This window comes from Ziziphus jujuba, chromosome 4 (assembly GCF_031755915.1).
Source record: "Ziziphus jujuba cultivar Dongzao chromosome 4, ASM3175591v1".
NCBI classification, from domain to species: domain Eukaryota; kingdom Viridiplantae; phylum Streptophyta; class Magnoliopsida; order Rosales; family Rhamnaceae; genus Ziziphus; species Ziziphus jujuba.
In genome coordinates this window covers 32,222,704-32,237,784 of record NC_083382.1, presented here as the reverse complement: position 1 = coordinate 32,237,784, position 15,081 = coordinate 32,222,704, and the positions used below count along the sequence as shown (strand labels likewise).

The following is a 15,081-nucleotide window of genomic DNA, read 5'->3' as shown; positions in this document are numbered from 1 at the left end:
TTAGTGATTCAGTGTGGGCAGATTGCTTAAACCCTGGATAAAATGCGTTGCATTATCAATTTTTTAGTTTTGAGAAATTGCCTATATGTTCAATATAAGATAGAGGAGAGAGTAAACTAAAATTTTTACAAACAATATGATCATGGTGTCCCTATTCAGGCAGTGAACCAATCACTGTGATTTAAACTTAAATTTACAGCAAAGATGGAAGCAAGGCTCTTGGTGAGATCATATACTTCTTTTATTCTAACTTGATTATCAAATTTGGTAGACATGTTTTCGATACTTGATGAACGCTATATCTAAATTTCACCCCCAAAAAAAAAAAGTTTTAATTATGTTATATCCAATTACACCAGATCTTGAGGTACCAACTTGGTTCTACATTTATTGCATGTTTAGACAGATCGAATATACTTCATATATATACAGTATATCTTCATGATTAGCATTATTCAAGTCTTTAGCAATTCTTTATGAGCTAGTATTTAAAATAAAGCATATTAATGAATTCATTTTGTCTTTGTTTTTTTATCTGCCAATAAGATTTTGTTCTAATTCTAAATAGTAGTGTAGTACTGTTAATAAAATAATGTAAATAATCAACTGTCATGCATAAGAAAACAAGTAGAGAGGAAGAGAGAGAGATGATGCTTCGAAATTAACAATAACCAGCTAGCTAGCTAAGCTATATATATATATATATATATATATATATATATGTATATATGAATATGATTGAAAGGCTGAGGCCGAAATAAAATTTTACCTAATGAAAATTGATATGCGCATGATATCTTGGTATATCTTCTTATCGGGCATACCAACAAGAAGCATATCTTATGGGATGTGTGAAAGAATCAATCTTGTGCTGCAGATTCACCATGTTTTCACGTGTACCATTCCAACCATATGTTTAAGTCCAAGTGTCTAACCCATTTGTTTTTACTTCAATTTCATTTATAATTTTTTGTGGGTTTTACTTGCTTATCATTAGTCAATAATCTAAAAGTTTTTAAGTTTAGTTAATATATATAATTTAGTTGACAAACTTGACAAAGACCACATGTTCTTCGACTCATCTCCATCTAATCCTTGTAATAAATAATAAATGATCGGCAATTTATACATATATATTATATATATACACATATTATAAATACAGCAATAATTATATACAAATTTTATCTACGGAAATTCATGTCGGCTTATCAATAATGCTGATTGAGATACATATATGAATATATATGTATTAATTAACAAAGTGCAGTCACCTCCATATATACCCAAAATCTTATAACTGCTATATGATATGGAAAGAACATGCACGCAGGAAATTGAAAAGTGCAAAGATACATATCTGTATAATTGCTGACAATGAAGTTGTATATATCGATACATGCCATAAAGCCCATACTAGGATGATTCATGCATGCATATCCTAATAACATGAGAAATATGTTAATATTCCAACATTTGGGCCCATCACCCACACACACACACACACAAATCCACTCTCTGTTGCTTCAAATTTGATTTTTCTCAACATATACATACAATACATCGAACATATAATGAACCCATCATAATATACATATAAATTATATATATTTATATATAACATTTGGGGTGTGTCTTTGGTCTTGAAACCTTATTACCATTTTGCAGCTTTTTCCTCTGCAGTAGTTATCCTACTTCCATGTCTTCCACCATGTATGTGTACTTGGTATGGATCTAAATGGCATTTCATGATTATGCAGATCTAGAAGCTGAAAAATCATAAAAATAAATAAATAAATAAAGCTGTAATCAAGTTTCATGCACATTCATATATATATAGCAGCTTATTGAACACTACTTTTGGAAATATACTTAAGGATAAGTTATAAGATTCCTTGCGCGTTTAGTAGAATCTTCATTGTATATATACATGGATAAAATTCATTGTGTACATTTATCCTTTAATTTGGGAAGAGAAAGTGCTTTTTTTACTCTATAGTAGAAGACAATAATCTGAATGTGTAGAAGGGGAGGAAACCATTTTTGAAGAGAGAGAAAGAGAGAGAGAGAGAGAGAGAGAGAGAGAGGTGTTTTTCTAAGCGAGTTCCACATGGGTTGATACCTTTTTTCTCATATAGATTAGCCAACCACCTAGTTTGAAAAGTAAAACCCAAATAGAAATCTTATAAGACCCACCTAACTCATGAACCGAAAACCTAACCAAAACTATGAAGCTGTCCAAGTAAAGACAAATTCGCTTTTCTCTTCCTTTTGTTTATTGTAACATATATTCCGGGCAACATTTTAGATCTCTAGCTATCTCTTTGATTTTAAGGAGATAAATATTGTTTATACTTTGTTTGGGCAATCAAATAATTAAGATAAAAGCTACATATATAATTAATTAACATAATATTCTTTTTGTTAAATTTGTATTAGCTTTTTTTTTTTTTCTCTCTTTTCTTTTTTCCCCTTAATCTTTGTTTGTACGTGGTACATTATATGATCATCATGATCTAGTTAAGAATATAGTTTTAGATACAAAGAAAGATACTATGTTGAATGAGCACATAAAACCAGGTTTGATTTTGAAACTCAACTCATGCTTTCGAATTAATTACCACGTCGCACTAATCTTAAAACTTTAAGCGTGCAAAATGCGAAAAACTAAAAATGATTCCAAGATTTTAGGACCAGGATATATGGTACAAATGCATTTATAGATATTGGATCTTGAACCGATGTATTTGACATTTGGTCTTGCAATTACACTTTTCGATACAGAAATTACACAGTACAGACGAATTTTAAGCTTATTTTATTAGTATTGAAGAATAATATTGAGAAAAAGATAAAGTCTTTACCATATTAAAAGAAGAGAAACATAAAAGAAAAAGAATATAATCATGGGCATGGGCATGCAAGAAGGGGAAAAAGAAGAGGGTCCTTTGTTGTCTGTTTTTCTCCTTAACATTATTAGGGGTTTTAATTTCCAAACAAGAAACGGTTTTCAAACCTAGTCATAGAGTGGAGTACTATAAAAAAGCTTAAAGGAACCAAATAAAAAAGAACTTAAAATACAAAAATATGCAATAAAATAAGAAAAAATGAAAGGACCAGCCGACCAATCGATGTCATAGTGTTTTGGCCCGTTAATCAAGCAAAGCGTGTTTGAAAGCAACCACTGCCCCATGTGCCTTAGCACACCCCATAAAATCAGCATAACAAAACTATTGCCCATTCTTTCTTTCCCCACCTGTCATTATCTTATTCGCCATTTTTACTCTTACTTTGGGCGGCTCATTGTGTTTTTTTATTCATTATTGGCTTTGTAATTTTGTCCCATTGCACGCTTTCTTACTATTATATAACCTTCCATCCCCATCACTTTCTCTTCCCCGCCCTCTTGAGAGCTTTGAGAGGAAAAAAGAAAGACAGAAAGCAAGTGCTAGAAAAAAACAAAAAAAAAAAAATGATGAAGCTGAGGTCAAAGAAGTTCTACAGAAGCATTTCTTCTTCCAAGCTAATTGGCAGCAACAACAACAGCAATAAGCAGAATAACAAAGGAGGAAACGAAAATCAGAATAACAGAGGTGGAAACGAAAATCATCAAAAGGATCACAACAACAATATAATTAGTGAAATCAAATGGGAACTTCGACCAGGCGGTATGCTTGTTCAAAGAAGAGAAAGTGGTCAAGGTGTTGGAGAGGGTTTGATCACCATTAGAGTCTCGACTGTGTCCAAATGGCATGACATCTCTATAGAACAAACTTCTACTTTCGGTAAGCTTATAACTCTTTCATCTATCTCTAATTCAATATCAAACACATTCAAAAAACCAACCCATTAAATTTTCACTCATATTAAAAAAAGGATTTCTGACAAATTCTTAATTTATTTTGGCGATTGATTTCAGGGGAATTGAAGATGATTTTGTCACTGGTAACTGGTTTGGAGCCAAAAGAACAAAGAGTATTGTTCAAAGGGAAAGAAAGAGAAGATGGTGAATATTTACACATGGTTGGAGTTAGAGACAAAGACAAAGTGCTTCTGCTACAAGATCCTGCCATCAAGGAGATGAAGCTCCACGCCTTAGCCACTGCTCGTCGTACCATTAGTGTATGACACTGATTAATTAATTAATTAATTAATTAAACATATATAATTAATTAATGTTTCTTTGCTAACCATATAATTTGGGTGGGGGGGGGGGGGGGGGGAAGGAAAACATCTAATTAAAATTTAATTTAACGTGGGTGAGTGTGTATTGTCTACTTAGCCTAGTTTGGTTAGATTAGGGACTTAAAACTTTAAAAGTCCCGAGCGGTGATTAAAAAAATTGTAAAAGCTGATGCATATCCTCAGTGTGCTTGATGATCAACGAGGATGTAGTTGATTCCCCTATGTATTGTTGTAAATCTTTTCTCAAGTGGTTCTTTTCTGCCTACTGGCCAACCAAACAAAAATTATTAGTGCTGGCTTTTCTCTGTCATTTTCTGTTCTATCATTTGTATATATATTAATTATTAAGCCCACGCGTGCATGCCGACACTAAATATTATGTTAAGGAAAGTGAAAGGTTGCCTTAAAGTTTGCAACACAAAAAGGCTTCCACTTTGTGGTTTTTTTTTTTTTTTTTTTTGGGTTTTTCTCCTTAGATTTTAAGATTGCTTGAGCTCAAAGGGAGTTTCAAGAGGTGCCCACAATAGATTTTTTTTTTTTCAATTTTTATTTGATTTGATATAATAATAAGTTGAAATTAATGTATTAATAGATTGAAACAATGCATTCAAAGTGGTAGGGGAATTGGGGTCCCTTGTCTGGTATTCCATGATTCCTTCTCTTTGTTGGAACAAACATTCGTTTCTGGTCTGGGGACGAAGCATTAATATTATTACTGATTTCATTAACTTTTGGCATTGTTATATTTATTTGCAAGTGGTAGCACCATTAATTAGCGCCCAGAAGAAAGTTTTTTATTTCGAACTTGCTTAGATGGGATTTGTTAATTTCCAAGCAATTAGAAGAGTAATAAAGTATCTTGAGAAACTCCACTAAAAGGCCTTCAAGAAGTCCATGCAACTGGCATTAACGTTCTTCTATTCATCTCTGAGAGAGAGAGAGAGAGATCTTCCATTAGGCCTCTCCACTCAATTCTAATACCCAATATTTTGGAATTGGGTATTGGCCTAGTACATCTTCATGGGCTGGAAGAATGCCATATCATTTGTGCTTCTGCTTGATGTTTCGGCCCAACATCAAACTTTGGTCATTAGTTTTTGGGTCTAGTCTTTTTTTATGGGCTGGAAGATACCCATGCTGCGCTGATTTTCGTTTTATTTGTTTATTATTTCTCATTTTCCTCTCGTTCTTGTAATTGTTAATAACCAATGTCCAACATTGCAAAATTTATTTTTGGTCTTTAATTTTGGAATGGCAAAGCTTCAAAATTGTGCTCATCCTGATAAAGCTATTATGTCCATTCCTCACTCAAGCTTCTCCCCACAATAAAGAAACCAAAATTTAAGAAGGCATTTTTTGCAAGAAACAATCTCAAAACACATGCACAAGCAATATTCTTCAATCTCCAATTGAATTTGTAAAAGAAAATGGAAAATGGGATGCTATAGAATTCAAGTGAAAAAGAAAAAAAAAAAAAAAAAAGCCTTATTCATTACAAATTAGCATATTGCATTCCATTATACAGAAAGAGTAGACATACATTAAACAACAAAGCAAATGCACACATCATCAACCAATGACCAAAAAAACACAACACACTTTGTTACATTCTTTTGACAGTCTTAGTTTCTTTCTCAACCCTCAGTTTCCTTCAATCTGAATCACCTTTTTCTCAGGTTTCTTCAGCTCCTGCTTAGGAACAGTCACTGTAAGAACACCATTCTCCATGGATGCCTTAATTCCATCTGCCTTGGCATCATCCGGCAGCGAAAACCTCCTAAGGAACTTGCCACGGCAACGTTCAACACGGTGCCATATATCCTTGCCACTATCATCATCCTTCTCCACATTCCTCTCACCGCTTATTTGAAGCACTCTGTCTTCATCAACCTCCACTTTCACATCCTCTTTCTTCATCCCAGGAAGGTCTGCTACAAAGACATGGGCTTGGGGGGTTTCCTTCCAATCTGTTGGGGTGCTAAGAACTGGACACTTATTCACCATTGAAAGAAAAGGGTCCAAAGTCTCTTCACCAAGAAGTTGGGAAATAAGAGACATGCTTGTGGATTGGATTGTTTATGTATGAGAAAAAAGGTAGCAAATTGTGTGTAGCTTTGAATCCGATGAGTGATTTTGTTGTGAGGGAGAGTAGCATATACTAGAACCATATTTATAAATGAAGGATTTTGAAGTTTGGATGGGTCTTGAACTTTCTTGACTCTTCACCACACTATTATTGATTAGAAATCTTCTACTTCTACCATCTTCGGCAAGTTTATCGCCTTGAACATTCTTTTGCCTTCTTCAATCATCCTTTACCTTTTTGCCCATTTTCAACCCCCACCAAACACATATAAATTATATAAAAATAATTAAAAATCACTAATTAATTAAAGACCTCAATGTAAAATTGATTATTTTATTTTGTAAGTTCTAGCTGATAACAGTACTTTTGGTTCGTATGTTAAACCCTTTTTCATTGAAGGATTCCTTCTTTTTTTTTTTTTTTTTTTTTTCAAACTTGAGTATATGCTAATTGCTAATACTTTATGTGTAAGACCATTAATCAAGTACAATTTACTTTAAAATAAGGTGTTACTAATATTTTTTTGGCTACGAAAAGTGAAAACACTAATCTGACCAATAAATGTCACTATCCAAATACGTAAGGCAAGGTTAATAAAAAAACATGTATCTATCAACTACTGTTTTGCACCAGAATCTAGAAACTCAATTTACCAAATGAAAGAATCTAGAACTCACTAGCTAGAGAATACCTCTTTTGTCGTTTCCTTATATCATTAAAGATCAGATTCACTCAAAGTGAATGGTTCCCATATACGAACATAGAGTGAGCTCTAATATGATACTTAAGATAGCTTCCAAAGACCATGACTTACATTTAAATTGACAGAATTGGGGGTCTGGCTCCGTGCATAAAAGTCCTCTAGATTGAACAAACTTACCGCTTAGTCCAAAGCTTAATCTTGTAGTGTCATTTTTAGACAATTTATTCTCCATTTTGATCTCTAATTTAATTTTATCTTTGTTGCCATTCCTTTGATTGGTCAACACGTGACAGGGAACCCTACCTGAAAAAATATCTCTCAGCTAAGAAAGATACATCTATACATAAACATAAGTAGGCATGGGTTCTTATGCTTTCAAAAGGACACAGACGGAGTTAATTTAATTGGCAAAGTCGTCTATTTGCATAACAGTTGGCAAGCTCGTCTACTTGCATAACAGTAGACTTTGTTAATTAGACCACCAAATATGTGATCTACAGCAAACCTCCTTCGGAAGTCATCTACTGAGAAAATGAAAGGCGAAGAGAGACAAAGAAGACCGTTTACTTAATAAATGTGATGATGTATGTTGGTACTATAAATCAACTTTCTGTCAATTGAAACTACTTGTTTCACAATGACTTTTACCAACTTTCTGACTATCCAAACAACATGACCGGCAATCAAGCTCTCTATTTCCCATTTCGTATCGAAGAATTGATCATCTTCCAACATCTAAAGCATCAATATTATGTGTTTTTGGGGTTTCGTTTCTTTTATTTTCTTTGCAGACTTGGTTGAATGATCAATAGACGTTTTTATTGACAGAAGATAGAGAGCACAACTGAGCATACACTGAGGAAAAGCTTGTGTTTGAGCAGTTTTGTGCTCTCTTTTCTTCTGTCAATGCAACTTTCATTGATGCGTTCTGCTATCTCTCTATCTTGAACACTAAGGTAAGGCATATATGCATATGAAAAATTATGTCGTATTAGCTTTTTCTTCTCTCTTCTGACGTCCACCATGAAGATTTCCTGCTGAACAGGTTCATCAAGGTAGTTGAATCTAAGCCTAATCTCTTTTGTATATCAAGTGGATGTTTTGATGATCATACTAAATAATTGCTGTATTAATATGACTTTTTGCATTTTCAAGATGCTATGATAATGTGTCAGTTGTGGATTTCATTATAAGGGTAACAAAAAGCTGTTATTGTTATCTGATCTGTCTATTTCTTTCTTTTCTTTTTTTTTCAAAAAAAAAAAATGATGAGAAAAATTTTTTTGGCCTAAAAAAACTCTGCAGATCCACTTGTCAATGGAGATAAAAGGGATGATACTAGCAATATCTTCATGCAACTTATGATGGTTTCAAGTATCATAAAGAGCAACTTGACTAAAGTTCACCATGTACGAAGTTCTGTTTCTTTCTTTCATGAAAAAATCTATAGCACTTGATAAAAAAAGACAATTTTTGCAAAATTACAGAAGAAACTGTGCTGAAATGGTCAAAAAGTTTTAACCCTTTTTCAACTACTTTCACGTAAGAGTTACTTTTTATCTTTTCAAATGAAAATCTTAAATTAGTTGCTATCTAATAGAACAAGAAAAAGGAATTGGCTGAAACAGTTCTAAAATGATTATATCTATGTTGCAGGATCAAGCTCAAGGTCTATTCCTTTCATTCTTAATTAAGAGAAAAAGATGTCTAAAACAGAGTTCTCCTTTACTCTGTACACACTCCAAATTTGTCAAAGAAACTAAATTAATACAAGTTGATTAATCTAATCTGCACAATCGACGTGGTCTTAATTAATTCTTTTTTCAATAGTTACAAAATCTCCATTGGCCCCACTTTCCATTTGAGATCAGAGAACCAATCCATTTTTAACAATGCTTAATATTCTATAACCTAAACAAGGATATATAAATCCCTCATAACTCGAGAAAGTGGAAATGGTTGAACAGTGAATGCATGCATAATGCATAGAAGTGCTTAGGCTATTCAAATAATACATTAATATGGACCACTATATATAAACATACTGTTCACTAGCATTTCCATATTTTATAATAAGTATACAAATTGATTCAATGAACTAATAGGATTTAGGATGAACCTTATTCTCATTTACATGTTTCAATACCACTAGTAGACAAATCCTGCTTGTCCTAGTTTTTCTTTCTTTACACTTTTTTTTTTTGTTTTTTTGGGGGGACATAACTCCCATGCTTCTTCGAAAGCCTAACGCAGAATAAATGTGATATTTGATGGTTGGAACCCAAATTACAATTTAATAATTGTTTCTCATACAAAATACTTTCTATCCATTATCCCTTTTTTTTTGTCAAAAATACAAGAAGCTACACAAAATGATTTTCAATAAATTCATTGATGAGACTAAGGCAGGCGTATCATAATTCATGCATGTTTTTTTCATTCCAGCAAAGACAAAGTTGAATGTACAGAGCAATGTCTACCAGAAAAATGGAGCTGCAAGATCAGTATTCTTCTGCAGATCACAGATCAGACGCTTGCAAGTGGTCATCCAATCATATCGTTTGTTGGAATGATTATCTGAATCATGGCATGAAGCTTTGCATTCAAAAGCGACTCTTCCTCTGATCATTATTTGTAAGTAGGCAGTCCCTAAAACTTCAAAAGCACCCTTTACAGATTTGTACATTTATTATTATTATTATTATTATTATTCTTTTGGGTTTTTTTCTTCCATCTGATTTCGCATTGCTGAGGATCACACTCATCTCTTCCTCACTTATATTATCATGTCCAATTGTATAGACTCATCAACTCCTCTTAACGAACCGGCCCTGCAGTTGTCAGAAAAACATGTCAAATTGCAAAATTACATTATCAAAATGCAGAATAACCCCCATTATGAATGTTGAGGACAAGTTGCGTTGAAGCACACAACCAAGTTGAGAGTGCAAAGTCATTCTATTTTGAACCATTCTAATTGGTGAAAAAGCACTAAATTACCCAAACTAAGATTGCAATATATAAAAATACAACGAAAGGAAAAGCTGATGACATGAAGGTGGAATTACCTTCATACGAGGACGCTTCTCAGCGTTGAGCTTTCGAACTTCATAACGTATCCGCTTAGCGAATAGCCTACTCTGTCTCTTCTCCTTGTATCTCAACACGCTTGCCTCTCTTTGCCCCATCTTCCAACCTTCTCTTCCTCCCATTTCCTCTTTCATTTTCAGGCTACTTGCATTACCTCCGGTCTCTGGAACCTTCCATAAATTCTCAGCACTTCCCAATCCATCCATTAGCACCTGCCAGCAGGGTGAAAGCTTATATTAGTCCATTTGTTGTCGCGTTTAATATGATCACAGAGCTTATCAAATTATATATCTGTATCATCTACACCAAAATCTACCATATTTTGTCTTGCAAATTTCTCAGCACAAATCCTCATCCGTGTTTATTTTCCAAATAAAATGAGCATAGCTATGATTGAACAGTGAGGATGAAAGTTCAAACCTCCGCACTGAGCACAACAAGGATTGGTGACCATTATCAAATTGGCCTTGATTAAGTATTAATATGCCACATTAATACCCTAGTATCAGTTAATTTGTTCAAAATAAGATGTATACTATAAATTTTATTTTGTTTTTTTGTTTTTTATTTAAACATTGTTCAATGAGTGACATGTTAAAGTCATGAATACTCAAGATCTAAAAGTGGGTACAGACAAAAAATAAAAATTCTGAGGACATACGCAGAATACAATAGTTCTTGTTATTAATTAATGTTTTTGCTTGCACTATTATATATTATATATGTGCTTTGGAAATCAAACATCAACCATAATGATACTGACATATAATTCAATTCTGTACCAACTTAAATATTGTTGATAAGCAGGAAGGACAAGCAGGCTTTAAAAGGTGCAGTGGGACCCCATAGAAAAAGCGAAAAGTGAAAGGCCTTTGCATTCCAGCAAGCAATGATAAAAACTTCAATCAAAGTAACAATAATAAGAAAAAAACCAACAACAAATTTCATAAGCCCAATATCACAAACGATCTTGAGGCACTCACAGTGCAGCAAATGGAAGCAAATTGATCAAAACAGTACTAAGTTAACATGCACTCTATTTGTGTGTGTGTGTGTGTGTGTGTGTGTTGTGTGTGTGTCTATATATATATATATATAATATAATGATTTAAAAATTAGAAACTGTTTGTTTCGTTTTACTTTTGTCAAATGATATATATTTATATATTTATACATATAATATTATAATTAGGGGGCTTTGGGCCGCCAATCTGATTCTGACTAAAAAGAAAAAATGATAATTTAGGGATTAAAAAAATAAAAAAAGAGAAGAACATACGTTGGAAGATTTGTCGTCCTGCAAATCAGGAACGGTCTGTGGAGATTCGCCATGGACGTAAAGTGGACCCTTATCAGACCAAGCATTCAAGATCCCCTCATAATCAAGCTTCAACGACAACAAACCTTGTGCCGTATTCCGTTTCTGAAGCAAAAGCAAGTCCCCACCTGCACAGTAGCTTGAGCTAGTCTCTTCCTCCACTTCCTTCTTCTCCACCACCTCCGAATAACAAACCCACTTCTCCTCCTCGCTTGAATCTCTCTCCCTATTCCTCATGGCCGTCCGTACCAGAGACTGAGACTCCTCGCTGCAGCATTCCCTTCCTCCCCTGTAAGCAGCAGTGTACGACATTGAAATCGAATCGTCCTCCGTTGACATTGTCGTCGTCGCAGCCACCCCCGCCGCCGCCGTGGTGGTGGTGGTGGAAGTGAGGAGCCCGTTGAGAGTGGCTCCTCCGCCACCTTCGGAATGGAACAGAAACGCGACGTTGTTGTCGTCGTTGATGTCGGCGGCCAGTTTGTCGTCGACCATGTTTTCGGGATGCAGAGGAAACAGATTAAGCTGGTGGTGGCGGGAGGACGACGACATGTTGTTGTTGATGGACGAGGAGTTGGTTGGAGTAGTACTCTGTTGTTGTTGTTGTTGTTGAGAAAGTTCAAGGCGCAGACTGAGGAACTTGGGCTTGCGGGTCTTGGTTCTGGATTTTCGAGCCGGTTTAAGAGATTTGGATTTGGATTTGGATTTGGATGTTGTAGTGGTAGTAGTAGTAGTAGTTTCTGTTCCTGTTTTTGTTTGTGTTGTTGTTGTTTTCTTGATGATGGACCTGGTTCGCAAATAAGAAGGCTTCTGAATACGGAGACCACTGCTGCTCATGTTGCACATATCGATTCGCTTCGTTTGTCTCGCTTTTCTGAGTCTGTTTATGTGACTGTGTGTGTTGGTGGAGAAAAAGCGAGAAAGATTAATGGAGTTGGAGGAGGACATGACCATTTGAAAAGAAAGGGAGTTTTTTTTTTTTTTTTTTTTTTTTTTTAGTTTTTGTCATCAGTCTCTCGTACAGAGAGACGATGAAGCTGACATGGTTTTGCTTTATCGACACGTGGGATTAGATGATTGGATTAAGTAGTGGATTTTATTGTTATCCAGATTTCATTTTGCTGTGGATGGAATTGGTTGAGAGGAGGGTGTATCCGTAATTTTGCAATGGCAGATGAGAGATAGGGGTTCTATTCGGTGGGCCGCTACCTACAACCGGTTACTGTGCAACTGGATCTGAAATCTGAATCTCTCTCTCTCTCATTGTTTGGCTTTTTGATTAGTAATATATTTCGGTGCAGCGATAAAAATATCGACATTAATAAAAATATTAAAAATATAATTTTATAAAAATATTAATAAAAATATTAATATTTATATTTTTATAAATACTGATAAAATTATAAATATTAAATTTAGAATACAGATTTTTTTTATATGAAATAATTAATAAATAAAATAATATAAAAAATATAATAATTAAAATATAAAAATAATAATATAGTTCATAAATATTAAAAATTATTATAAGTACATAAAATATAATGTTTACTGAAATCAATTATAAGTGAAGTATAAGCTGCCTAATTTGAAGCCAGGCCATTCTCTCATCGCAATGTAAGAAAACCTTGTTGATTTCCATGCTTACAATGCCTTTCTAAGAGAATATTGTAGGTAATATCATCTAGAACCACTCCCAAATTAAGCATGGCATCTTAGAGCATATTAGCATTTTTCATCTGTCCTTTCTTGCAGAGTCCATTCATAAGCATATTATAGTTTGCAACACTTGGAACATGCCCATCTTTTTGCATCTTCCTCAGCAAATTAAATCCCAATTTCACATCACCCAATTTACAAAACCGATCAATGATCATCCATCAAAAAGTGTAGTGTAAGTGATCTTGTCAAGCTTCAACCCTCTAATACTCATTGTATCAACAAGCTTTTTGGCTTCTTTTAAAATCCCAACCTTGCAAAGGCATTTATAAGTGTATTATATGTCACAAAATCAGGTTCAATATTTTTCCTCAACATTTCCTGATATGTTTCCATGGCCAAATCAACTCTCCCACACTTGCACTGCCCACCAATCAATGTAGTAAATGTAACATCATTCGGAACCAAACCCCTCTGACACATTTCAATAAACAACTCATTTGCATTGTCCAACATGCATTCCTTACACAATGCACTTATCAAAACACTGTAAGTAAACACATCGGTATATGTTCTACTCTCCTCCATAACTCTCTTCAATCTAAGACCCTCTTCTAAATTCCTTGATTTACAGTACCCATTAATCAAAGTATTGAAACTAACAAGGGTGGGATGCAAACCCCACTTCCCCATTTCATCAAACATCAACTGGGCTTCTTTAACTTCACTATCTCTACACTATTTGTAACTCAAGCAAAACATCATCAACTACAGCAAACAATTTTTGGGTGCTCAAGCTGTGAACCAGTGGAACAAAATTTACAACTTTGTATTTCCCATCAGAGCCAAGACCTTGCTTCTTCCATTGCCTAATTAACTCCAACCAAATCATTTTTCAAATATTTAAAGCATAGAATACAAAACCAAAAAGATATAAAACACTGACCTTTCGAGCTAAAAGTCGATTTTGTGAACTGGGTTTGCGGAGGGACACCGTAAAGCTGAGGAAGGTCGAGAATTTGAGGCTAAAAAACCAAAAGATTTCCACCAAGGCTCATATGAGAGAGGACGGACCGAGATTTCCACCGATAACCGGTTTCTCCATTTCGTTTCCATCAGTATCCACCGGAAAACCTAAACTCCAACCGATTTCTGATGATTCATGTGACATCCTTCGACTCCGGAAACATTTCTCCGACACCCCTGACAAAAACTTCTTCCCTCCTTCTCCTCCCCCCCCCCCCCCTCCCCAATCAGTGTCGCCGGTGACCGATAGACGACATTGTCACCGATATATCGCCCATCTCAACGAATTTTGCTTCATTGCTTCCGTGTGCTTATTTTGTTCTTCGTTATTTTAGTATTTCTCATTTCTAGGCTTTCCTACGATTATTATTATTATTATTATTTAAAATGCAAAAAGGAAAAAAAAATATTTAATTTTTGTTCATTTAAAATTATTTATCAATAGAGTACTATTAGCTATTACCTAAATCGAATCTGTTTACACATCCAATGGGATGGATCAAATGGAAGGAAACCGCCGATTTATCACAACTGTTTGTAAAAGTTGCGAGTTCGGTTCCTAACAAACTTCATTTGAGCTTTGGTATGGTTTTTATGTGTGTATATCATTATGAAAGAGGAGGATAGAAATCGTGGATTGGTAGTTTGTGGACTCCACAGATTTAACAAGACGCAAACTATTAATAGCCCATCAATCCTTAAAATCTAGGCCGATGATACTCACCAACATATTCTTTTTTTGTTTCTGTAGCAAAAAAAAAATCAAATCTGTTTACAAAGTTTCTTTCCTAAAATTAGTATAAGAAAAATTGGATAAATTTGTTTTTGCATGACATTATGATGGTGAATCTAACATAACTCCTATAAGATTAACATTACAAAACATACACTCCAAAATATCTTTCTTTTAACATTGTTATAACAAAAATGGGTCGTTTTCAAATAAATAAATAAAAACTTTTCAATTATTAATTAGTCGTATTATTTGGTGATATACCAGTCAATATTCGACTGCTA

The 15,081-nt window shown here is 34.3% G+C and overlaps 3 protein-coding genes and 1 long non-coding RNA gene across 4 annotated transcripts; 2 read left to right on the top strand and 2 right to left on the bottom strand.

Annotated features, from left to right (window-relative positions):
- The first annotated feature begins 3,391 nt into the window (after positions 1-3,391).
- Positions 3,392-4,495, top strand: LOC107415247 (BAG family molecular chaperone regulator 2). The gene is made up of 2 exons (XM_016023541.4): positions 3,392-3,785; positions 3,920-4,495. The coding sequence occupies exons 1-2, from the start codon at positions 3,473-3,475 to the stop codon at positions 4,126-4,128; spliced, it is 522 nt and encodes a 173-aa protein (XP_015879027.2). The 5' UTR covers positions 3,392-3,472; the 3' UTR covers positions 4,129-4,495.
- A 1,161-nt stretch (positions 4,496-5,656) lies between these two features.
- LOC107415246 (class I heat shock protein) lies at positions 5,657-6,340 on the bottom strand. The gene has a single exon (XM_016023540.3). The coding sequence runs from the start codon at positions 6,241-6,243 to the stop codon at positions 5,827-5,829; it is 417 nt and encodes a 138-aa protein (XP_015879026.2). The 5' UTR covers positions 6,244-6,340; the 3' UTR covers positions 5,657-5,826.
- A 462-nt stretch (positions 6,341-6,802) lies between these two features.
- On the top strand, positions 6,803-9,328 carry LOC112491332 (uncharacterized). Its single transcript, XR_007240393.2, has 2 exons — positions 6,803-8,029; positions 8,280-9,328. It is a non-coding gene; the product is annotated as an uncharacterized LOC112491332 (long non-coding RNA).
- A 58-nt stretch (positions 9,329-9,386) lies between these two features.
- Positions 9,387-12,384, bottom strand: LOC107415240 (uncharacterized). The gene is made up of 3 exons (XM_048472127.2): positions 11,344-12,384; positions 10,043-10,276; positions 9,387-9,805 (listed from the first exon to the last, which is right to left on the bottom strand). Exons 1-3 carry the CDS (start codon positions 12,331-12,333, stop codon positions 9,782-9,784), a joined length of 1,248 nt encoding a protein of 415 aa, XP_048328084.1. The 5' UTR covers positions 12,334-12,384; the 3' UTR covers positions 9,387-9,781.
- Between the last annotated feature and the right edge of the window lie 2,697 nt (positions 12,385-15,081).

Coding starts and splice junctions, on each gene's coding strand:
- LOC107415247 (XM_016023541.4), top strand. CDS start 3,473: ATGATGAAGCTGAGGTCAAAGAAGTTCTACAGAAGCATTTCTTCTTCC. Junction 3,786..3,919: donor AGAACAAACTTCTACTTTCG/GTAAGCTTATAA, acceptor GATTGATTTCAG/GGGAATTGAAGATGATTTTG.
- LOC107415246 (XM_016023540.3), bottom strand. CDS start 6,243: ATGTCTCTTATTTCCCAACTTCTTGGTGAAGAGACTTTGGACCCTTTT.
- LOC107415240 (XM_048472127.2), bottom strand. CDS start 12,333: ATGGTCATGTCCTCCTCCAACTCCATTAATCTTTCTCGCTTTTTCTCC. Junction 10,277..11,343: donor AGGACGACAAATCTTCCAAC/GTATGTTCTTCT, acceptor CCCTGCTGGCAG/GTGCTAATGGATGGATTGGG. Junction 9,806..10,042: donor AGAAGCGTCCTCGTATGAAG/GTAATTCCACCT, acceptor TGACAACTGCAG/GGCCGGTTCGTTAAGAGGAG.